This window comes from Adelges cooleyi, unplaced genomic scaffold (assembly GCF_023614345.1).
Source record: "Adelges cooleyi isolate 19-005CV unplaced genomic scaffold, UGA_ACOO_1.1 ACOO_flye_CR_arks_rails_tigmint_CR_PRNA_376, whole genome shotgun sequence".
In the NCBI taxonomy this organism is placed as follows: Eukaryota; Metazoa; Arthropoda; class Insecta; order Hemiptera; family Adelgidae; genus Adelges; species Adelges cooleyi.
The window spans coordinates 12201787-12226874 of record NW_026096053.1 but is presented as its reverse complement, the minus strand read 5'-3'; the positions used below and the strand labels follow the sequence as shown (position 1 = coordinate 12226874).

Sequence of the window (25088 nt, the reverse complement as noted above, 5' to 3'; positions counted from 1 at the left end):
CGATTTTCGTTAACATATTATTGATCTGTACAGCTAAATATACCTACAATATTTTACATAATACACAACACTAGTTATTAGTTAATATAATAATTAAATAATTTTTACTGACAAACAAATAATATACAGTATACACCAACGAATTATAATTAGTTATTATGCATATAATGTTGGTCAGGATCCGCTAGAATTTGGTAGAAACGCCGAAAAGTGATTGAGATTTAATCTTATTTTGTATGAAGCAATGATCCTCTTAATGTAAATTTGTAGAGCATCTAACCATTAAGGCCATTTGTGTCGGGGGAAGTCAACAAAAAGCAAAAAATTGCAAAAGAAATTGTCTGGGCTACAATTAGCCAATCGCGCTGTATACCTGTATGTCTGTATACTGAACTTTACTCCTAATTCGTTTACCGTCAAACATACATAATGATAATTTAATGTTTTAAAGGCACCATAGTTGTTCTGGATCAAACTTAGTGCAAAATTTAACCGTCTTGTTTAATAACAATCACTACTACATGTTACTCTCCACGGTAGTGGTTTACCTACGTGGGTACTGGGCCCTAACGTGTAGGTACTTTTCTTAGTACATGGTATTGCATTGATGCTGTTTATAAAGCGAATTGAAATAAAAGAAAAGGCATACGAAGTGCTCGCTTTGCCGGGGCTATTTCCTCGTTATTTTTGTTTGTGGTTTACTTTACTTTGATTCCGTTTAACCCTTTCACTGCCCCTGACCCACAGCATCAAGACAACAATAGCATAGTATGGCGTTTGGTTTCGCAACGACCAATGTTCTTTTGACGAAGCCCACAACGTGCGTTATACAACACATTACACTATTGGCTGGCGATTTTAATGGATTCTCTATTATAATTAACCTAAAGTTCACCTCGCAGGCATGTAATTAATTTTCAGCGTATTCAATTATTATTGTCGTTAAGCACTTGTATACGTGTAAACTGTAATACACCGAATTCTGTTTATAATCGAGCCAAGTGTACGTGCTGGGTGTAAGTTGGTGTCATTTACGTAATTACTATTAAATAATTATTGTAATTTGTAGTAAAACAAAATTAGAAATAAAACATTTTAATGTTTGACAATTCTATTTTTTTTTTTAATATAAAAAACAAGCTTGCACAGTGCAAAGGCATGGAACATAATTGGCCAAAACAAATCTACGAATAACTAAATTGTGGTCTGTGTAATTTATAAGTATTTCATCTTTAACTTATAATGTATACATCAAATTCGTCGAAATAGCATAACTTCACTCAAGAAAAAAATTTGTTCTCGAACATTTTTAAATTTGTCATAAATTGTCTGAGCTAAATATAATTGCAACTTTTATAAACTTTATTCACGATTTTTTGTTAAGCTCACTGACTTCGAGTCGGGGGGGGGGGCTTACACATCATCTTTTTCTTCGTTGGTTTAGTAGCAACTTCCACTACTGTCACTTTACCCTATTAATTACTTTTTTCCTTTTTCTGTTTATTCCCAAAATGTTTAATTGCTTCGTTCCTTTTTCCCGTCGCCTCAGACATTCCGTGTAGCGCAATTCAACAAAAACAAAGGACTTTTACACGCGGCTGGAAAAACGATTTTTGTGGTGCAGTTCTACTAAAACGGATCAATTTTCGCGCATTTTATTTTTAAAATTTGTACCTCACGCATAATAAATAGGACCTGCATTAATGCATACAACCGCGCGTGCGCTGCCGAGTATAGGTATCATATTATTATAGTATTGAGTAATAAAATTGGGCTTGGCCATTTTGTTACAGTCGGTGTAGAAATAACAGCTAAATAAGGGACGACTGCATAGAATTGCAATATTATGGTATTTGTTTTGCTCGTTTTCTCTCGCGGACAGCGAAATAAATGACACATTTACCGTTCACAGTTCGCGGGAATTAGCCCCTCGTTATTTTTCCACCTGACGACGACCTTATTAGCGTGTCCGCGTGTGATTGCAGCTATGTATATATATATATAAACACAATTGCTGTGCCTGCCCAATGCATAACACTCCTGCCCTGTAGGTAATAATTATTTTGTCCGACAACAGAAATAACTACCCGCAACACGCCGGTGATTCGTCCAATTATTATTTGATTATTTTTTTCAACGTAACGAAAGATTTGCGATGTACCGTTCGAGCGAAATCTCGATAAAACATTAAAAAAACACTTTACAACGTCGCAATATACCACTTTTCAACATACCTTTGATTAACGTAAAAATGTTCATTTGAGTTATTAATAAAACTTTCCGTCCTTTTTAATTTTTACGCGGTACCGGTTTAGCATAACGAATGAGCGGGACAACCGATTGAAAATATAGGGGAGGAGGTCTGGTCCAATAATTAAATATTTATTACAAAGAAAAAAGTACCGCAATAACTTACAAATTATTTGTACAGTTGCAAAAGAATCTATTCATGCTTTTTAATTTTCAATATTGATAGTTTTATTGTATACATTTTTTACTTGTGACAAAAATCTATATTTCTAATGCTTGCATATTATGCTATTCCATACGATAGTAATAATAATTAAATATTTACTTAAGCTTCGACCAACCAAAAATAATAGTTCTTGCGAGCTTCGCATGTTATTTCATACACTGACTACCGAAAACCAATAACCAATAACAACATACTTTTACTTTTTTTATTTTAATAGTTCGGTTAGGTAATTTAGGATAAAACGTCCGCCTAAGTGGTCTCCACAACGATACAATGTTTTAGTAGGGGGGATAGGGTAGGTGACAACGAGTACAAATTAATGATTACTTATATCAACATAATAAATATATAATATTATTAATTAAATAGCTGTATATTTGGAACATGTAGTTTCGTATTGGATAGGTATTGGATACATATTATTATGTAATATATATTATAACCGTATTTATATTGTAGTTTGTGCCGGCGAGTTGTTCAAGACACGAATTATGTATTATTATTTATCATAACAAAAATATTTATTGTTATATAATTAAACATTTTGTTTCAGAAAAATCAAGAATTGTATAGACTATTGCGCAAATGTTTAAGTAGCGGCCGGCGCACAGCGGTCAGAGTCCTATAAACAGCAGCTGTTGCCGTCAATTGTTTTGTTGAACTAACATAATAACATGATATTATAATACGTGTTTATCGCGTGTATTACTTGTAATAATATATCTAAAACGAGATAGACTTTAAAGCACGTGACCCACGTTCTAGAAAAATAGAGAACCTACTTTTCGACTCCATCTCATAACCGCCTGTGTTGATGACCAACAGAATTGCAATGACAGAGAGATGGAGAGAGAACTAGAATCTCTATTATGTATAATAATTGTGCTATAAAAATAATGTTTCTGGTAGTAATTAATAGTACGTCTATATGATTAGATACCTCCTAATTACTGTAAAACATTATACTGTGTGTGTGTGTGTGTGTGTGCGTGTATGTATAATTATTACAACGATATATAAGTATATAACGAATATAGCTTGTTGTCTTATATATTATATTTGTGTTACTATTGCTACGCTTATGAATTAAAGAGAAGATAACGCTGCGATTGAGATAACACCGTGTTACTGAGGCGGTACAAACATTTGAGACTCCGATAAGTGCCAAGTGACTCCTTATAGAGGCGTTAACGTAATTGAGTACATCAGTCGATTTAAAATACCATGCCGACCAAAACGTGATATTATACACAAAAATAACTCACGTTGCTTGACACGTCGTTGATAACGGCCATCGTTTTGTGTTGGGTGAGTAGCTTTTATTATTTTTATTTTCATTTGTAACAGGCATACCTACGCGGTGCATTGTCAGTATGCATTTTAATAATAGTTTGGTCGGATTGCGTGCGTATTGGGACAACATCTGCACGTCTTTTCATCATTGTCAATCGTCATAAATTATTACACATTTACAATAATTATTTTTGAAATAATATTTTTTCATTAAATACATTTGGAATAACATTTTGAAATATAATTCCGCCCGGCTTTGAAATAACATTTTATGCATTTTCAACGAAACCGTGTCAGTGTTCTGCAGTAAAAAATTAATTTGAACAAAACTGATTATTTGTGCCGATTTCGTCTTATTGTTTTTATGCATCTATGTTGTTGCTTAAACACAGTTCTATGAATTTGCCCAGACCTCAAAATTGGATTAATTTTAAATAGTCCACAAAACGTGCGCAATAAAGTGTTAGTGATTATTTATTGTTCAAATGTCTAAACTCTACTACGGATGTGTTTTTTTTTTTGTTTAATTTTATCACGTTGCTTTTCCTAAATTATCAATTTGTATGGACAAAAATCTTCTAATAAAGTACTTAAAAATGGATACTGTCGGTTTTAATAATGTTTTGTTGAAACATTTGTTAAGATGTGTTTCGTTTACTAAACTAATTGAAAAGGTCAATTATACACGCAATGTGTACTATTTATGAACATAATTGTATTATGTTTCAAAGTTATGAACCTAAAATGCATACACTGAAAATAATGAATAGTACCTACTGATATCTAATCACAAACACGGAGAACAATAGGTAAAAGACAATGGACATCTAGAAATTATGATTATCGGTTTCGGATTTGAGTATAGGAAATAAAGTAATAATTTTGAAAAAAACTTTTAAATAAGATTGAAATTTAAATGATACCGTTTTGGCAGTAAAAAGATAATAAAAAATGTGATTTATATATATTATAACTAGTGTTTCATAGGTTTATATACAACGGTATGTAATATTTTGTAAAAAAGTGATTTTTCTAATGGTCTTAACAAATTTCACATCTCCAACTTATTTACCATTAAATATTATCTCGACCATAAACATTGAGGAGTGGGGATTCTTTAATTACCATTGCCAGGCAGACTCAGGTCCTTAGATATTAGTTATGGCATTTTTAAAAAATCTTATCAGTTGTCACTTTTACTTTAATTTTTAGTTATTACTATTGGATTTAAATGTTTTTAATATTTCACAATATGATTACATTAGTTGCTTTTCTAATTATAGAAAAGCAATTATTAATTAGGGCATTTTAATACTTAGATATTACTAAAGGTAAATATTCTCATTTATTGTGTTTGAATTTAAAATGTAATAATTACTAGGTATCGACCAATTAATAAATGTTTATTACCAGCAATAATGTTAATGATGTTTTTAAAAATAAAACGGATCAAGTAATTAGAAATCTGGAATACAGAAAACAACAATTATTGTAAACTAATATGTGTATATAATAATAAGGCCAACCCATTACAAACATCATAATCTTAACTCTCGTATTATAATATGATAGATTCTTTCATATACTATGAGGGCAAATCAAATAGATATTAACAATATAATTATCTATTTTTTTTTTTATAATACATATTGTTTATTGTAAAACTAACGTATAAAAGCAAGTTGATATGAAAATGATAGCAACAGTAATCTATTTCTATAATACATTTTTTTTTGTTGCAAAAACTGATATAAATATTTGCATTTGACAGGTTTACCTCCCGCGGTACAATCTTAATTATATTTGTTCGTTGTGCATGCGCATCAGTAAAGACGATACATTCAACGGTATTGTTTTCCCCCTCGTAGGAAACAGAAAATACACGTCCGACGCGAAAAGGGCGGAATTATTAATAATCCCCTTTAGGGTAGGTTAAAAACTGACATTTTATCAGAAACTCACGTAGTTTTTGTAATATTTTGTTTGTATCGTTTACACGAAAAATTAGTTACGATGGTAATTTTGTATCATGTTTCAGAAAAGGATCCGAAATGAAACCGAGAAAAAGGCAGTATTCACGGTACGACAACAATAAATTATTATTTAATATTAAAGTACAAAGTTATATATTTGCTATCCACCCTATAAGTATGAGAGTTCTGCATACAAAAAATAAAAAAAGTCGTTTTCGAGTACTTCGCTCTGTGTGTAGATTTGGTTGAGAGGTTCAACGCGACACGGGTCTGTAACATAATATAACGTTATGTGTAAAGCGCTCTGAAGATAAGAACAAAATTGTAGCTCATTTAAATTGTCCCGAAACATTGGGTTTTGCCGTCGGACTTAGACGTTTGGCGTGAACGGTAAATGTCATCAACGAACAATAACAACATTGTATGGTGTACGTAGATGTAGTGTTTAGTGTAATATTATACACATTTGTTTTGTAATTTGTTCGATTTGCACTGTCGGGGTAAAAATCAATAAAAAAATCTGTTCTTTGAAATGACATTTGTAACGAAATCAATCCGCATGTCAAACCTGCTCGCGGTGCACTCATAATATTCCATTATCACTATCATCGCGCGTCAGCCGTATATTTACATAGTAATATTATTATTATTATTATATCGTTGCGAGCGGTTTTCTAAATGCACCTTATTGAATACCGTCCACGGATATTATTCAAATGGTCCACTGTACCGTTTATAGCGTTCTTTACGGGTACCGGACACAAATCAAAATCGCACAAACAAGTGACGTACTCGGTTGTACTCGGCCAATGGTATTGCCGCGTTGACGTTACGCGAAACAACCCTCTCAGGGTCTCCGGTCCAAGACAGTTTCTCGGCCTATCGTGCTCGACGTTAACAAGTGTCAGTTGTGCTTGGCTCCGTTTACTATTTTGATCGTCGGGTTTGTCGTTGGCGGCGGTTAGGTTTTTTTTTTTCGCTGTATGGTCTTTCTTCTCGCGACGTTTACCGGCCTAACCGAACCACAAATGGCTAAAAATTCGGATTTCGAATCGTACCTGCTGAACGACACCAACGAACTAATGAATTTCGACAATTTAAGCCGCGATAGTCCCATGGAGCAGCTCGTGTATTACGACCTACAACCCGTGTCCGAACCCCTTAAGGAGTGAGTACTCGAACGGACACAATAATATAATTCATTTAAATACTAGGAACTCTTGCAGTTCGCAGTCCACGTGCAACGTGCCGAGCACCATACGGATAGCGACGGCCACGGAACAGACCATCGAAATGATTGGTGACGAACACTCGATCAACAAGAGGAAGGGATCGGCTCAGTAAGTTGAAAAGTGTCGAGTGTCCAATGTTTAAGCATAATATTTGAAGTACAATTTTCCGGGACGACTTAAATTTGTCATATGTACGGTTTAAATGAGTGCGTAATTTGCCGATATTGGTCGAAGAGAAAATAATGATATGTATACCATTAAATATTTATGGTTCGTTATAAAAAATTATGAGACACCTATTGTAGTTGAAAAAAAGATTTAAGCTACTATGGCAGGCTATTTTCAGACTTTAAATTTTAAAAACCTTAATTCTTAAATTTATATAATAATAATTTTAATTAAATGAATCTCAATTTGTTTTTTATTTTTATGCCTGGAACTATAATAATTTTGAAACTACTACCAATCAGTTCCAGACCAGATAAGGAAAAAATCCTTTATATTCAGTTTGTACAGATCAGGTATTGTTGACAACTGTACTCATTTTGTCCAAATTTGAAAAATGTCTCCCAATTCCCTCTGAATCCAGAATTATACCATTAGCATAATGATTTGTGTAATTGAAATTATAGCGTTATAAAAATAATAATAAAAATGTGTACTTTTCTTAAAAATTGTTTGAATTTCAAAATTAAATGATACAATTTGAATTACATTTTTATAACACACATTTATAACTAAAACATTAATGTATATGATTTGTAATTAAGTACAACTAAATCGAAAAATGAGGTTTCCAGTTTGAATAATATGTTCTTAATTTAATTTATTTCTTTATAGATTTTAAGTGTAAATTTATTTACATTTGTTTGAATAATATTGTAATTTTAACTGTAACAATTTATGTTTTATTGATTGAATTAGTGTCTGATGACGTAATTATTGCATATTTTATTGTTATGTATTATTATAATACAATTGATCGTTTCGTCTGCTACGTAAAATATAAAATATAAAATATTATGATTTTATAAAAGTATATTCGAATTTTATTTTACATTTATTAATTAGGTTAGCAAAAAAAAAAAAAAAAATTGATTAATAACTAATTCATAGTTACTAGATTAGTATACTTTCCGTCAGTATATAACCTATTTACTTTTATTCTAAGCGTACATATTTAGCATGTTAAGCAACAAAATGTTGTATTTTTAAAGATTTGGATATGTTTTTTTGTAAGTACTTAATCTTATACTTAATCAATCAAAATGCGATATTAGTGTCATAAAAACAAATTTATTGAGATTAAATGTTTAAATCTAAAAAGTAAAACATTATTTTGGTATGGTATAACCGTTAAGTATGTAATAATAAATAATTATTTAAAACTAAATTAATTAATTAGAATTTAAAAAATTAGAATACGATCAAGTTATTTAATTATATTGATTTGTAAAAATGTATTCTATCCAGAGATAGAGATACAAGATACATTTTTTATATAATACATTGGTACATTATTTTAATACTTCCACTTAATACTTTTATTATGTTTAATAATGTCCGTTATAATTATTCTGGCAAATATGTTATATTAGTTGTATGTAATGTTTGGATCATAGTCGTATTTAGGAGCTTAAGAATTTCTCGGCTATGACGTCGATACTGATTTGCCACCTTTGCATATATTGTTTTACCTTCTTTTCCTCAAAACCATATAAACATTATATAAATGTATTCGAATCAGTAAAATGTCGATGGCAATTAACCATCAAGATCAAGTGTATATTAAGAATTCAGAAAATATTACAACGCGAGAACTACCCTTAGTAGTTATTTGGATAGAATCTCACAAACATTTGGATCCAACCTTGAATCATCACTCAACCAAATCGTATTCACGGAGCATGCAGAACTCTCAAACAAATTTATTTTAAATAATAAAACATGCAAAAATAAAGTAACAATAATCTTATTAAATAATAGCAGCATTAAAATAAAACGCAAAATTTCAAAATTGAAATTAATTTGTACAAACCAATAAGTAATATTTGTAATTAATAGTAACAACATCGATTATTTGTACTATTATGTATTTTTTACGGTTCAATTTTGTTATAATTTTAATTTATATTATTATACTAGAGGAAGCGACTTTGAAGATGACAATAATGAAGATTCGAGGTCCTCGCGAATCGACGACAACAAAAAGTAAGATTTATTGGGAGTTTTAATTATTTACATTAAACATTTAGATAGTGATTATAATATTTATTTCACCTTAAAAGTATATAAGTCTGCATACTTATAGTAAAGTGTGATTTTTTGTTAACAAATATCTTTATTTATTTATTAGCTATTTCACATTGACATGTATTGGACCCAGCGAAAATATTATTTTGTAATTATTTAAATATATTTTATCTATTTATTCCAGACACAATCACAGCGAAATCGAAAAACGCAGAAGGGACAAAATGAACTTTTACATAACTGAGTTAGCTAGTATGATACCAATGTGCCATGCCATGTCACGGAAACTAGACAAGTTAACAGTGCTTAGAATGGCTGTGCAGCACATGAAAACTATCCGGGGCACTGTAAATTCGTACACGGAAGGACACTACAAGCCTCCATTTTTAACCGACCAAGACTTAAAGAATTTAATCACACAAGTCAGTAGGTTAAATGTTAATTCTACACGATCATTGTAACTAAAATGTAGAACAGTCTAAGAAGAAAAAACATTTTTTTAGGCAGCGGAAGGGTTTGTCTTTGCAGTTAGTTGCGATCACGGGAAAATTCTTTACATATCCAAATCAGTCACGCAAGTTCTAAATTATTCACCGGCAAGTATACACATTACACATCATAGACCACTATAACCATGGTCCAGACAAATTTTATAGAATTTAATGAAATTGTAACCGATTTATATATGTATTCTTATAGGAAGACTTAGTAGGAAATAATGTATTCGATTATATCCACCCGAAAGACGTGGCTAAAGTAAAAGAACAGCTGTCTTGTTCAGACTTTTGTCCGAGAGAACGATTCATAGACTCGAAAAGTAATTGCAACTACACATTATAAATAAAGTCATATGCGTTGTACTCGGGTATAATAATTATTGGGTATAATTGGTTTGCAGCAATGTTACCTGTTCGTGCGGAGATGATGAACACATTTTCAAAAATGTGTAGCGGTGCGAGGAGGTCTTTTTTTTGTCGGATGAAATACAAAGTATACAGCGTTAAAGAAGAAGCTGATACGACTACTGGATCTAAATATCCACAATCAGGTAATTTTTAATTTTCTAATTAAAACATATTGAACATTTAATTTCGCGATCCTTCCACCCCTCTCCGTTTCTCACCACCAGACGCAACCTACCTCTTTGCAAGCTTTTTGGAGACATCTTATGAATGTTTCTCCCATGTAAATCAACACAAATATGTAGGTATTTAAAATTCTTGGTAAGGTTAAGGTAAACTGGTAAGGTTTACAATTAGATTTAAAATTTTCATACTATACATTTTTGTTGTTAAAAAGTTTGAAAAGGCGATTAATTTTTCTTTCGGTAGATTCGTCGTCCGTGGAAAGTAAATCAAGTGTAAAAAGCGGAGACATGAAGGGGTCTTCGCCCAAATGCAGAGGTAAATAAAAGAAAAAGGTAACCGTTTATTTACACGAACGACATGTCCCACATATCGTTGAAACTTTTATAATATAACTTTTATGAAAAATATGCTTCTCTCAAACATGTGAGTTTTTTTTCAATAATATAATTCATGTCAAGTGCGCTTGCTTATAGCATACCAGCATATTATTAGTTTCATGGGAAGGTTTCATTGAAAAAAATGAATCCCTTGTGATGGGTCGTAGAGAAGAAAAAACCCCTAATTAGTATTAAAAATATCGAACGCAAAAGTGTAAACAATATTTTGAAAATATGTTTTCGTTTTGCTGCAAGTTTTTGCAAGACATTTTTATCATCAACTACATGGATTTTAACCCCAAATGTTTTACTTCCAGACAGGAGATACAGCGTTATACAGTGCACTGGTTATTTGAAACCTTGGACACAAATCAATGAGCGCGATGACATGTCGGGAAAAAGTATGGAACAAGGGGATGATACCGAAGGCAGCGGAGTAGGTGGTGATTCTGAATCGGGGAACAATATCTCGTGTTTAGTCGCCGTTGGCAGGATTATTAACAAATCAGTATCTACTTCACTTTTATCAGACATAGTCAGACCACCGTGCTTTACCTCTAAACATACGATTGATGGGAAATTCTTATCGGTCGATCAAAGGTTTGTATTGAATATTATAATACGGGTTGTTTGTAATATTGGTGTTTAATATCATTCGTGTTTTTTTTTACAGAGTAACATATATAGTCGGATTTTTACCTCAGGAGCTTTTGGGCACCAGCATGTACGAATATTTTCACCAAGACGATATTGCGCGTCTTGTAGACGTGCACAAAGCAACGCTACAAGAAGGCAAGCCAAAAGACACGGAGGTATGCATTTTTATAATCGTCTATTGTCTATTTTTTCCGTTACAATTTAATTGGTATTATATATTTTAGGTTTACAAATTCCGGGCTAAAGACAAGACTTACGTGCACTTGCGGAGCGAATGGAAGAGTTTTAGAAACCCGTGGACCAAAGACATTGAGTTTATTGTGGCAAAAAACATTTTAACGAGGTAATAATATTATAAAACAAAATAGTCAAACCAATAAGTTATTTTAATCGATTTATCTTAATAACTTACTTTTGTTTATCAGATTCTTATGTTGTATTTAACTGAGTTTTCTCCAATTATAAGGTCTCTTATTTTTTTCTATTAAGTCGATAATTCCCTCTATACTTTAATAATGACTGTTTAATTATTACCTCTTCAAAACCTCTTAAACAATACCACAGATATACAAAATAAACTAGATTTCTAACTAGTGCCACTAGTCTAGTGATAAGAATTGAAGTCGACGTCGGCAATTTTTGTGGGATTTATGTGTGTATAAAATAACATATATGTATAATACATATATAATATATATATATATATAAACAGTTAAAAGTTAAGTTAATAGCACAAAATCACATGTATATACATGTGATTTTGTGCTATTAACTTAACTTTTAATTGTTATAAATAGTGATAACAGTTATTAACATGTGATAAGGTTCTAATTCCCACAAAGTTGGCGGAAAATAGTAGTATCAATTATCTGTATTGGCGACATGTACACTTAGCAATCTAGTTTATTATTATTATATATATATATATACATATATCTGTGAATAATACTAAGAATTAAAAAGTGAATTAATATCGAAAATGATCAGCGGTTTTATAAATTGAAGGATTGTAGGTTAAAAACAGAATGTATTTTAAAAGGTTATTTTTGAAAATCACAGGTCGGACTCAAAACCGGACAGTAGCAACAAATTGGAGTGTTCGTCACAGGATCAACCGCAAAACAACTATGATACCTTTGTCGATCAACAGTCGTCCAAGATTCAACAATCGTTAGGCAACAGGGATATGCAAAATTTAATCACGTCTCACTTGGAAGCGAGCAAAATAGGCAGACACATAGCCGACACGGTTTTAGACGATAAAACGAAAATCGATAAAGTAGAAGAGCCTCCTTCGCACGCCCGTGGCAATTTCATAACAGAGGTATCTTGGAATCACAAATCCGTGGTTTATTTTTCGTTTCGCTTTGTTTTTTGTGTTTCAATAGATAAAAAAAAAAAAATATATGGCTTCAATGAGATTTGTTCTTACGTTTTGGTTTGAATATATTTATCTAATCAGGTAGCGCCCTTTGGCATTGACGTGTATAGTTTTAATTTTTTGTTTTATTCGTTTTCTAGGCATCGAACAACAACAACAACAACAGCAACAGTTTACCGTTCCTGAGATCGCCGTTGCCTCAAGTACTCAACGACCCGGGACCGTCAAGCAGCGGCTACAGCGGAATCAGAGACAACGTGAACCTTTCCACCAGCTCGTCCAGTGTCGCGGGTACCGATCTAAATGCATTTTCTCCTACGATGTATCCACAATCTGGATTTATGATTCCAGGTGACTCTGAAGACATGCTCGGAGACATAATGACACCGTCCCCGCAACAGTTGCCCAACACAGACACCAACGACGAGGCCGTCATGGCCGTTATCATGAGTCTTCTGGAAGCTGATGCCGGGCTCGGTGGGCCAGTAGACTTTTCCGGCTTACCGTGGCCTCTACCGTAACGCCATCCATACCTAGGCGTTAAGAGTTGTTTTTTATTTTTTTTAATATTGATTTTGTGTTTTGTATCTATTATTTAATTTACGATATTTTTAAGTTTTATCTGACTGCGTTATTACTTGTTGATGAGTTCAAAATAATATTATTATTTCGTCTCGACTATTATTTTGTTTGTAGAGCTTTATTATTAATATACATTAACTATTATTTTTTATGTTATATTAAATTTAGTCGTTTCATTGTAAATGTATTTTGTATATTTTAAATATAAAACGTGAACGTCTGGTAGATCAATTTTATCATTAAGGGAGGGGGCAGTGTATCGAATGTATATGATGGTATTAAATCCTGACAGACAAGCTCTTTGTGGTTAACATCTTGATGTATACACTACATGTGTGATACTTGTCTGTTCCAATGTGTTCATAACAGCTATGTTATTCCTGGAGCAAAAAATGTTTTTTTCCAAAGGTATCGTCGTGTTCTCCGTATTATATTTCTCAGGTAAATTTTGTTTTACAATTTTGTATTGGTTTTAAGCTTTAACTACATATATATTGCATAGAAACAAAATTCACGAGAAAGTATACTTAAAAGTTAAGCTATGGATCTTGAAATTTTAGGGATTTCTTATTTTAAGTAGGCTACTATTATAAATAATTTGTTTTGACACAGTCTATTATGTATTAGTAATAGTATTATTAACTTTTGATTTAGTAGTAGTTTGATTTGCTTGAAGAATGTGACAGTTATTTGAATATAGCAGTCGTTCTTTTATAGTAGTTGGTAACTTGTACTGTGTTCTTGCTTTAAATATCTAGAGCATTTGATTATGATGTTTTTCATGTTGATGTAATCGTCCAGCATTTTGCAGAAGAGACATGATCCCTAAATAAGGAATAGTTACCTACCTTAATTAGGAATAGTTGAGGAAGGCTAGAGTGGCTAATTCTTATTCCGGTCATGGTAAATAAGTTATGTCAATTGTTAAGGTCATGTTATTTTACTTTTAACTTATGCTTATGCTAATGATTCCTTGTTCAAATAAAAAAAAATTATATTTAGTAACAATAATTATTTAAAGTCGCTCTTACGAAACTAATTTTACTGATTAAAAAAAAGTATACATAAATTTAAAAAAAGACCAACTATAATGGCTCATACATAAATAAAAAACCCAGATTTAAACATTAAGTATACTTAAAAATAAGTCAAGTACTACTTATTTCGTTTAGAATTACAAGTATGAATGTGCGTTTTTTGTCATTGATTGGGTATATAAATACACAATAATATTGTAAGGTGCGCAATAGGTGTAGTGATTTTTAATGTCTTTACTAGGTCATTTTAATGGTCTAGAAATTAGATTTCTTAGTTTTAAACTCACATTTATTTAGACTTCATCGCCCATTTAAAATAACAATTTTTTTGGTATGTGTTTGGACTTAATTTTAGTCAATATTCCTTTGGTCGATTATTTTAAGTACCTACATCATTATCGATTAGAAATCGTTTCTATTCAGTAAAAACATTTGAAATTATTAATGAAAAAACTCATTTCCATTTGATGTGTAGGCATATTTTTTCTCTGACTTTGGTACGGATAAGCACTTTATGGATACATTTTAAATTAATAATAATAACGATTCAAGTGTTGTGGAACGCGCGCGTTTATGGGCTAATTAAAACTTAATTAATATTATGTGTGCTGCACTGTGTGTATTTATGTTGTGTTATTTATTTTCTGTTTAAAAACTTATGGCGGGTATAATGCAAAATTGAAAAATTACTACGTGATATTATGTGACGCCCCCGCAGACACCTACCTACACCTGCGATTAAAAAAAAATAATAATTTATACTTAAAACGGTACACTACTTACTATCGACGATGCATACAATACGTTCTTTACTTTCTGCCGTCGCTAAAATTCACGAGAATCCATATAAATGTATTCTATTGCATTACATTCGTCCACGCGGCTGTGAAATAGTCTGCGATCGGTTGTTCGAACCCGATACTCTTGTAAGCAACATATAATATATACATACAGGTGTGTTGTAAGCAATGTAATCGAGTAGAGTCACTTAGGCGGTCAGTGATTATATTTTCGAATTTCAATTTATAATCAGGTGACTAGTCCGGGATGTATTGATATTTCGATGAGCTACTGTACATTCATATTGTAGTGAACATTTAAAATGTTTCATAATTTACTAATTGTTATTACAGTGGCTTTTGACTTTTCGGAATGTTTGGAATGCGAACCTCGACCTCAACCGATCGACGGACAAGCTGTATTCACGACATCTAAAAGCTGGAAGAGAGCCGTTGAGGTGTATCAATGCGAAGTGGGGTACGTTCTAGACGGTCACACTAAGCATACGTGCACGGAAGGACAATGGTCGGGACAGGTACCACTGTGTGTTCGAAACAAAAACATTAGTAAGTGGATAAAACGAATCGATAAACGTTATATATTATTATTACAGATGAACGGATAAAGGACATAGCCGAACGCGACTACCTTTTATATTAACGCTGTAAATTCATAAATATATTTGAATGTTTATTAGGCAAATTACAATATTATCATACTCAAAACTGTATTTTTTTTTTTAACATACACATGTATTGTGTAGGTTTCGATAACAACATTGGTTTGTCGCAAGGCTGGTTTCCATTCAGGTAATAACACAAAATCGAGTTGAAATCCAGTTGCAATTCGTACGCGGCTGTTTGCTCAGACCAGCATAATTTTGAATTTCAACATCTTTTAGGCACTTACTGAAGTCGAACGCAGCCAAAGTAAAGTTGAACAACGGCAAGAAAACGAAAAAGAAATCAACCGATGACAAGACGTCGTCTCAAGCATCAGGTATTTTTGCAGTATCGTTTTACATTGTCTTACATCTACCTGATTAAAATATGTTGTACACGTCTTAGGCTATGAACTGCCAAAACAAATGATTAGAAACTCGATCAAGGAATATTCGGCAGGAGATTACGATTTAAGTTGTTTGTTCAGAAAACGTCACGGAAAAAAGTTTCTTAGGGCTCCGAAATTGATCAACGCTCACGTGAAGAAATATGCAATGTAAACCATCACCACTACAGAATAGTATAATATAAAATATAAACATGTACTGTTTAAATACAAAAAAGTATGTGAACACTTATAATACAGTCGGATGCCATACGAAAGCCTTTAACACTGGGGCAACGCGGGCCCAATTTTCATAACATTTTAAAAATAATAATTTCTGAACATTTTAGAGCTTTCAATACAAATAATTTCTATAGAAAAAAAAATGTGTACTGCTTCGGTCACAACGCATACAATACATAATATATGTGTTTCTATAAATGTATTTACGATTCCCAAAAATTCATTTTTACCTGAAAAATATGTAATTTTAGCAATTTGTTGTTCTGTATAATTTATTAGTTAAATGATTTCAAAAACTAGAATTTAAACGTTATTGGTCAGCTGTTCAAATATTTTATTATTTACAAAAAAACATTGCAAGCGTAATTTGTTGCACCTATTAGACTAGTTTTTCTTAACTGCGTGTGTTATGTACAGGAAAAAAAACGCCACACAACCCTACAACAAGTACTTGGAAGCAATATACGTTTGTGCCGATGGGTATGTTTTAAAAAACGACTCGGAAGATAAGCTTTTTTGCTCCAACAGACGATGGGTCGGCTTGAGACCCATATGCGAAGTTACAAGGCCTGACACTGTTAAAAAGCATCACATCGTGAACGTAAGTAGCTCTGTGTTTTGGCCGGTTTATTTTCATTGACACACGGAAAATATATATAGTTGGACCAACAAAAATAATGGTTAATAATAGTGACACAATAAATGCATAGTTGGAATAACTAAATAAATTTGTTTTTGTGTGTTTTTATTTTAACTATAAATTTAGTTGGTCCAACTATGTATTTTTTTCCGTGTAGAATCAGCAAGATGAGTGTTATATAAAGTGTCCTCCAGACAAGTCATTGAGTCTAGCCGAAGGAGCCCAGGCGGTCGATTTCAAAATAGATGCTCCTGAGACAAACTACGATTGGCAAAGGTTTTACTCAATTTATAACATAAATAATATTATTATATTGTGTTCGATTGGTGTTATAATAGTATATTAAAATCGTGCAGGCTGGGTTCGTTGAGTTCTGGCTGGAGCAAAAATTCTTCGAGATCCTTAGTTCCGGGGTTGTACGTTATTACATACACAATTCAAAACCAAGATAACTCCGACCGAGCGTCGTGTAGAACCACTATTCGAGTAACCGGTATGATACACTGACTTCAATCTTCATACAAGGAGAGTACTAGTATTGAAATAAAACATTAAAATTGTAGACGACGAGCCGCCAAAAGTTCGTGATTGTCCTTTGTACTTGGAACTGGCCGAGGACTTTGGAGAAAACGATGCCGTTCCTGTACGGTGGCCTGAACCTGTATTTGTCGATAACGTGTCTGTGACAAAAATAACCAAGACTATGGTACGGGTCACTGTGAATTATTTATATCTGTACCATGGGTACAGATATTAATTTTTGACAAAAATTCTTTGGAAACGTGTAAATGCAAACACCATTTATGTTTTGTGTTTTAAAAAAATAGTATTTTCACGACAACAATTAAGATAGTTGTTATAATTTTTTTTATATTAAGCGATAGCTTTATGGACGATAAAGACTTCAAAGTTTCTTTGTCAAAAGTTACAATATGTGTGCCTTTTTAGACCTATGGTATTATCAGGAAAAATATCCCCGGAATATTGATCATAGTGTATCACATATAGACTTCTAATTTTTTTATATTATAAATAATCAGAGATAGATTTTTAAAGGTAATACTTATTTTAAAACAATACAATACTTTATATTTTGACAGTTCACTTACAATACATTATTATATGTTTATAATATATATATATATTATATATTATATTGATCTTTTAAAAGTTTAAAATTGTATTAATAATAAACGACTAATGAAGAACATTAAGAATAAATAATAAATGTTAAAGAAATATACAAAACATTATACAGTTATAAATTCAAATTTTATTTGAGACAAATGTATTTTAGGGATCGTAGTTTATATTATTTTCTGAATAAATATATTTAAGTTTTTTTAATGTATTACATTCTACGAAGAGGTTATTATAACCATAACATGTGCGATGTTAGTTAATAATTAATTTTAAAAAATTATAATACTCGCTATTAAAGAAAAAATAATTTTTCCACTGTACTAGGAAGTTTATTTTTACGTATTTTGAGAATACACGTGACATTTGACAAAACTTTTAAAAGTTAAATAGTTTTTCCGAGGATATTGTTTCCGGGTATTATAATTCTGGTTGAAAGTTGGACTTTAATAATTATGTAACTTTAATAGGAGCCCGGTCAACTCCTAAGCCCTGCGCTGTATAATGTTTTTTATTCGGCATTTGATGGTTCTGGTAATGCTGCATCGTGTAATTTTACACTAGAAATAAAAGGTAAGAAAAGAGATAACTTTTTAGGCCAATGCGACTTTTCCGATGTCTCTTTGCCAAAATAATAAAACGTATTACCATCGAGTGTTACTGAAAATAAATACTGTTAAATACAATACAAAAATAGTGTTTAAATGTATATTAATTAAACGGATTTGTATTTTTTATGTTTAGATCGAACTGCTACTTTTAATACTGAGAAAACTACTGAAATTTCAAACGACGCCAATCATAAAGCTTAGAAATAATTTTGTTATAGAGATATTTTTTAAAGACATTTTTAATTTATGTTTTCACTCTAAAATTAATCGAAAATATTTTACACTAAACATATTTATTTGTTAGGGAATGGAATACATTTCCCCATTATTTTGGATTATTTGTTTGTTTTTAATTAAAGCGACAAGGTAATAATAACAATTTTAAATGTAAAATTTTTGAAGACTGTATTACATTATATATATATACATATGTATGTATATAAGTTTGAAAGGACTGGAATATTTGGTCCAAAAGACATGTTGTTTTCCAAATTACCAGTAAAATTAGACTAGGTAAGTAAGTCACAGAAAAAATCCATCTTACTTCGTTTCATCTCTCTCTAACGTCATTATCTTCACACGGGTAGAAGCTTAAAGTAGTAAAGATTACTAATAAATAATGATCATTTATACATCTTATATTATATTATATTATATTATTATATATTTATACAGCTTGCATGTAAGCGATTCAAATACTGCTAAACAATAACTCGTAAATATAGGCCGTTTCCGTATACCTAAATGTTGTCCAATTTGAGAAATTAAATGAATATGCGCTAGAATTATTTTTTTTAAATTGAACAAAAAATAATACTGACAATTTTGTTAGAGGTTAATTGCTCGAATAGAAATTGAAACAAAATAAACACACAAGTATATTATAAAAACAAAATTAACAAAATGGTTTATTTTAATTGTATCAAATATCGTATACCCATAACAAAAACCTGTAGTTTTTAGTTTTTATAAACAATTTTATGAACATTTTTAATATAATATGTATTAGTATTATTATTGTTGTTTTTCTGTTTGGAGTTATTACGAATAGTTGAATATGTGAGTAGGTCGTTTATTTGTTAAGTTAAAATACCGATCGAAAAACATGACTAGCGATTAATAGATAGGATAGTTAAAAAAAAAAAGTTGTTAAACAACATAATATAATGTTGATGGTGCTGTGTTTGACTTCAGGAGCACGTGTACGATCCGTAAGTGTTGATGCACGTACCGTTGCACTTGTTAAACTGCAGTTCCGGATCGGAACATTCGTCTAAGTCTTTGCAAGTCTTCCAATCGACGTCAAGCTGTAGACCCTCAGGACACACGCAAAATGCCGAGCCCACCGTGTTAATGCACTCGTGAGAGCAACCCGCGGTCCCTTCCCGGCACTCGTCCACGTCGTCGCAAGAATGTCTGTCTTCGGCCAACCGGGTACCCTGTTCACACGAGCACTTGTATCCTCCCCATGTGTTCGAACAAGTACCCTGGCATGGCCCGTGACCGTTGCGCAACAAACACTCGTCGACATCTACACAAAAATAAATTCATACGTCACTGGATGTATGCTGTGCGTCGACTTAGGAATCATTCTCGATTGACTTATAATGTTTAGAAAATATTTTTAAAAAAATCAACGAAAAATAAAGGTACAAAGTACAAACCTACAAAAATGTTGAAAACAAATTGTGTAAGTATCGTGTGTTGATTTTATTACATATGACTCTAAACAATTTTCTCATAATAATCATTTAAAATGCTTACCGATGCATTGTGTGTCGGCCACTATAAATCCTGACGGGCAGTGACAGCGGTATGATCCTGGAGTGTTGATACATAAACCTTCACAACCTCCGTTATTCGTCAAACATTCGTTAACATCTGTTTGTTTAAAAATTAACATTGATAATAAAAGCTCAGTATATATAACTAAAAAAATTAATTATTGATTAAATATTTATTTTTATTAGTCTAATTATAATTACTATTATTTAGACCATGTCATAATAATGTAGTTGAATAATGAATAAATACAAGCGATTAGTATATTATGTTGTACATTATAGTTCAAGTACTACATAAAATATGAAAAATAATATTAGCCAATAATCAATAATAGTGCTTTCGTCGATATGAATAAGGATAATAATTATTATTTATTGATTTTATCAGTTTTATTTTTAATAATTTATAAAAAAAACAGTTGTTTTAATCATTTGTTTTGGTCTTAAATCATAATACATTAAATTCATGATGATTTTAATAAAAAACGATTCATTATCAATTATAATCATCAATCAATTTAACGATTCTACTAAAAAATTGCATTTATTTATTCCTTAGCTTTTGACCTTACCATAAGTAAAATTCCTCGAGGAATATTTTACCAATGTTGGACTTAATGAACTGTTTTTTAATATTACATCGATAGCTGATGGTCTATCATGTATATCAGGAATAGATCCTTTTTTAATGATTTCATTTTCATCTCTGCTTGTTGGTATTATTAAACGAACTGGACCGTCGACTGAATTAGCATTCTCATTGGCGATCTTTGACTTTTTCCTTTTGTTTCCATTTTTTTTGTTCTTCTTCTTCTTTTTTCGGTCTTTTCTCCTTTTTTTCACCTCCCCCTTGGATTCCACTTTCAATCCTCTGCCGTTTAGCCAGTCATCGTAGTTTTTCCACGGCCACCACACGTTATTTTTCACTCGGTCTTCTTCGTTCAAACTAGAAACAGTCATTTGTACGTTTCCATTTTTTTGGTCTACGGTTTCCGTATTCGGACTGTTCCAACTGTGAAAATTAATTTAAAATCCGTCAAAATTATGCTTCATAATCGTTTAAGCAAACGCAGTGCATCAAATGTATGCATGCATGTATATTATATACATTAATTAATAAATAAAAAAATGATGTAGGTATTTTTTATGATGTTTTATGATCTTACTCGAATAGTATTCTCGATCTACTTGCAGCATGCCTTATGTGTGTATAATTTTGTAAGTTGTAATCGAGGCCATATTGTTCTCCGCTTAATTTTCTCGTCTGGTCGTATCTAGTAGTATCGTTGGTGGCGGACGAGGCTGAAACAAATTAATGTTAAACGGATGTCAAGTCCATTATATGGACATAGTGTTTTAAAACAAAATTAAATTATTATGCGATGCGTCGTTCCTTGCGAGCACAATACGGCGACTAATCACTTTAATAAGACAGCTATGATATGTTTATCGTATTCCGTTTGAAGAACGGCGCAAACATTAGTTTTCCACTAAAAAAATATACCAGCGCATTGTCAGATGTTAATGCTCATTTGTCATCGACGCTTTTGTCCAGTGGCACGTCTCGAGTAGTCTCAACGCCCATTCGATAAAATAACACCTGGCTGACGTCGTTAAACATGGACGAATCTCCGACATAAATAAATACACACACACACTCGGTTGAAACAATAGGAGAAATGCAAATCTTGCTTGGGAGTCATAATATTGACTAATAAAAATCTCGGAGCCAAGATACGCGCCGCAATCTTTGCGGGTTTGGTTTAAGAAAACAAATCAAATTCCATGAACCTACGCCGAGAGTATACGACGATCACGGATCGGACACGGAAATTGGAAATAAGGTAAAAACTTAAGGCACAACTGTCGGATTATGGTAATCGGTGTCGTCAATTTGTTCAGTTTTAGCGCCGGCACGGTCGTAAACTCATCGAGTTTATTAGCCAGTTTACGGTTTTTGGATGTCACATTTCGATAGACCCTACAGTAATGTATCGCTCTCTCTCTATTCTTAAGCTCACACCAACCACCATCCACTTTAAAGGAAATTATAGACATATATTATTTTTAACATGTAGGATTTCAATTACCATAAGTACAAATATCATATTTACATTCAGTGAGGTGGGCATTGATATTTTTACATGATACAATTACGTTAGGTAATCGATACACGTTTCAATATTAAAAAAAAAAAAAATCTTTGATACTTATCGATATAGATAATATAAAATATTGATACTTAATGCATTGTTGAAGAATTCACAATTACAAAATAATAGTTGTAAATTTATAACATTGTATACAACTATACAAGTGATGCAAAATTTGTTATTATGAATGCTATAATTTTTACTTATCTTTCCAGCGTATCTCAAGTTCTTAATACTTATTCTAAGTAAAAAGAAACACACCATAGGCGCAACTAGACCTACATTTTAGGGAGTGCTAAAATTATGTATAATAATTTTACTAAATACAACTCTTATTATAAGCTTAAAATAAAGAAATACGAATTAAGTATTGGACTGTAGTTAGTAAATCTTTCTTTGATGATCCTTCTTTTTAGTTTTTTATGTTTTTCGGAAAAGTTGGCATTATGTGACTTCTTTATCTGGTTTGGAGGTATAGATATACACATATTTACTATCTTTCATGTAATACAATTATTGTAAAATAACACATGTGTCTTGTTTGTTTACATCAAATAGCTAAAATCAATTAATTTTTTTATTTAATACTATTTAACGGGATATGTTGTTTTGTACCAAACTGATATTAACTTTTGGAAGTCGTGTGTCCAATACACGAAGTAGAAGAATTAGGCGCTTTGGAGAAGTGCATATGTTGTAAGAAAATTGCACCTTATTCTTAATTTTTTGAATGCGACTTGATATCTAATTGCTAATCTAATGCATTAAATTAATATTTTTACAATTTATTCACAATTTTCAATTCTTATATAGTTTTAACTTTTAACACTTTTAGAAAATAAATTAAAATATTGGAGCTAGTGTGGAGAAATTATTGAAAATTCAATTAGCACCGTGGAATAATCTGTTATTGTAAAAAAATTAGTTGAATGTGAAACTGAACATTTATTTTGAAAAGTAAATATATTTTGTTAGATCAAAACAAAAGCCTAATGCATTTTGTCATAAGCGGTTACGACGTTCAGAAAATGTATGTTATAAATATTAAATTGAATGTAACGAGAAGAGAGTGAAGTGAGAAATTAAATTAACTACAGCCAATATATTTTATAATTATAAATGGTTATATTTTCGATAGGTATAAAAAAAGCTTTAATACTCGTGGTGAATTTAATCAAGTGCCTACTTAAACGAAATAAATGTTTTACCCCACAAAAAAATGTTTTATATAAATTATCCATAAGGAATTGCGCGTTAATTATATTTCTAAGCGATTCCACTAGACATTAATACAAATTACATTGTTACAGCGCAGATTTTATATAATGGCATTGTAACATAGTTAATATAAAAAAAAACTAGTACCTACCTTTTTTCGTCATTACCAAATACACTTTATGGTCTTTAAATAGTAGTAAAATATTACTGTTAATAGGTCTACGAATAGAAATAACTCGAACAGGAAAATTAGCAGGTATTATTTTAAGCTATTAAACGCATATTTTATCCTCTGTAAAAGGAAAACAATTTCTTTTATATTGCGAATAAATAATTTGTCTTGGGTTAATTTTTGGATAAATTATATGAAACTGTGTTGTTATGAATTCGTATTGAACAAGCTACTTAAATACTCACACAATACTGACAAAGTCGATGATAAGATTAAACAAAATGTATATATTTTGACGTTGGGTTGCACCGAAATCATTGTGAAATAGAGGTATTGTTACTTGGTGATATTATAAGTTTTTATTTCTACAAGTACACGGGTAAATAGTCAAATGTCATAACAATAAAAAGAAACACATAGCACAATCAAGGGTGAAGATGTACTGAGCACACGATACCAACCGAGGAGCGCCATATGGATATACAACATATTGGTCCCCTCTAACGTGACCCTGGTCCTCTGCGTTTAGGTTTTATGACCAACACGGATTTACATTTTATTTGTTGGTTTTTTTTATCCATTGTTATCGTCTTGGATATGCCATTTGATTATTGTAGCGGAAACGAATAAAAAAGAGAAATTAACACGAATATAATTTTATTATTTTCGGCTATCGTCGACAATGACAATATTATGTCTCGAACGACCACTAAATTATTCACAAATCAACGTTACAATATATTTCTTCAGCTATAAATTTTTATTTTTTTTTAATTTTAACGGTAAAATATCGAAAAGAGTTTTTTTAATAGTAAGTGTATAGTAAAGAAAAGCCAGCAAAAAATAAACAAGAACAGTTGGGAAGTATTGGAGTCAAGCATAGTCACTAAAGCTGAAATAATAATGATGTTGTGAAGTTGGTTTTTAATCCAATTTTTTTATGTTGTCTCT

The 25088-nt window shown here is 31.4% G+C and overlaps 3 protein-coding genes across 16 annotated transcripts; 2 read left to right on the top strand and 1 right to left on the bottom strand.

Moving 5' to 3' along the window:
- Positions 1–3431: 3431 nt before the first annotated feature.
- On the top strand, positions 3432–13464 carry LOC126841018 (protein cycle). Of its 14 annotated transcripts, none has more exons than XM_050577201.1 (15): positions 3433–3784; positions 5541–5696; positions 5808–5849; positions 6969–7082; positions 9120–9185; positions 9412–9649; positions 9731–9823; positions 9927–10044; positions 10126–10275; positions 10559–10630; positions 11010–11292; positions 11366–11504; positions 11574–11692; positions 12409–12673; positions 12871–13463. In XM_050577201.1, exons 3-15 carry the CDS (start codon positions 5821–5823, stop codon positions 13249–13251), a joined length of 2067 nt encoding a protein of 688 aa, XP_050433158.1. In that variant the 5' UTR covers positions 3433–3784; positions 5541–5696; positions 5808–5820; the 3' UTR covers positions 13252–13463. The 14 variants fall into 14 exon arrangements, with proteins under 14 accessions (XP_050433159.1, XP_050433158.1, XP_050433153.1 ...); XM_050577196.1 differs by having other exon boundaries at positions 6957–7082; XM_050577197.1 differs by lacking the exon at positions 3433–3784 and adding an exon at positions 3912–4231 and having other exon boundaries at positions 6957–7082.
- Positions 13465–13631: 167 nt separating this feature from the next.
- Positions 13632–19163, top strand: LOC126841021 (uncharacterized). Its single transcript, XM_050577209.1, has 11 exons — positions 13632–13753; positions 15483–15695; positions 15893–15938; positions 16031–16128; positions 16197–16347; positions 16837–17020; positions 17217–17335; positions 17416–17552; positions 17623–17765; positions 18670–18772; positions 18944–19163. The coding sequence occupies exons 1-11, from the start codon at positions 13684–13686 to the stop codon at positions 19009–19011; spliced, it is 1332 nt and encodes a 443-aa protein (XP_050433166.1). The 5' UTR covers positions 13632–13683; the 3' UTR covers positions 19012–19163.
- Positions 19164–19722: 559 nt separating this feature from the next.
- On the bottom strand, positions 19723–24567 carry LOC126841022 (latent-transforming growth factor beta-binding protein 3-like). The gene is made up of 5 exons (XM_050577210.1): positions 24383–24567; positions 21761–21896; positions 21167–21606; positions 20575–20691; positions 19723–20341 (listed from the first exon to the last, which is right to left on the bottom strand). Exons 1-5 carry the CDS (start codon positions 24453–24455, stop codon positions 20001–20003), a joined length of 1107 nt encoding a protein of 368 aa, XP_050433167.1. The 5' UTR covers positions 24456–24567; the 3' UTR covers positions 19723–20000.
- Positions 24568–25088: the final 521 nt, after the last annotated feature.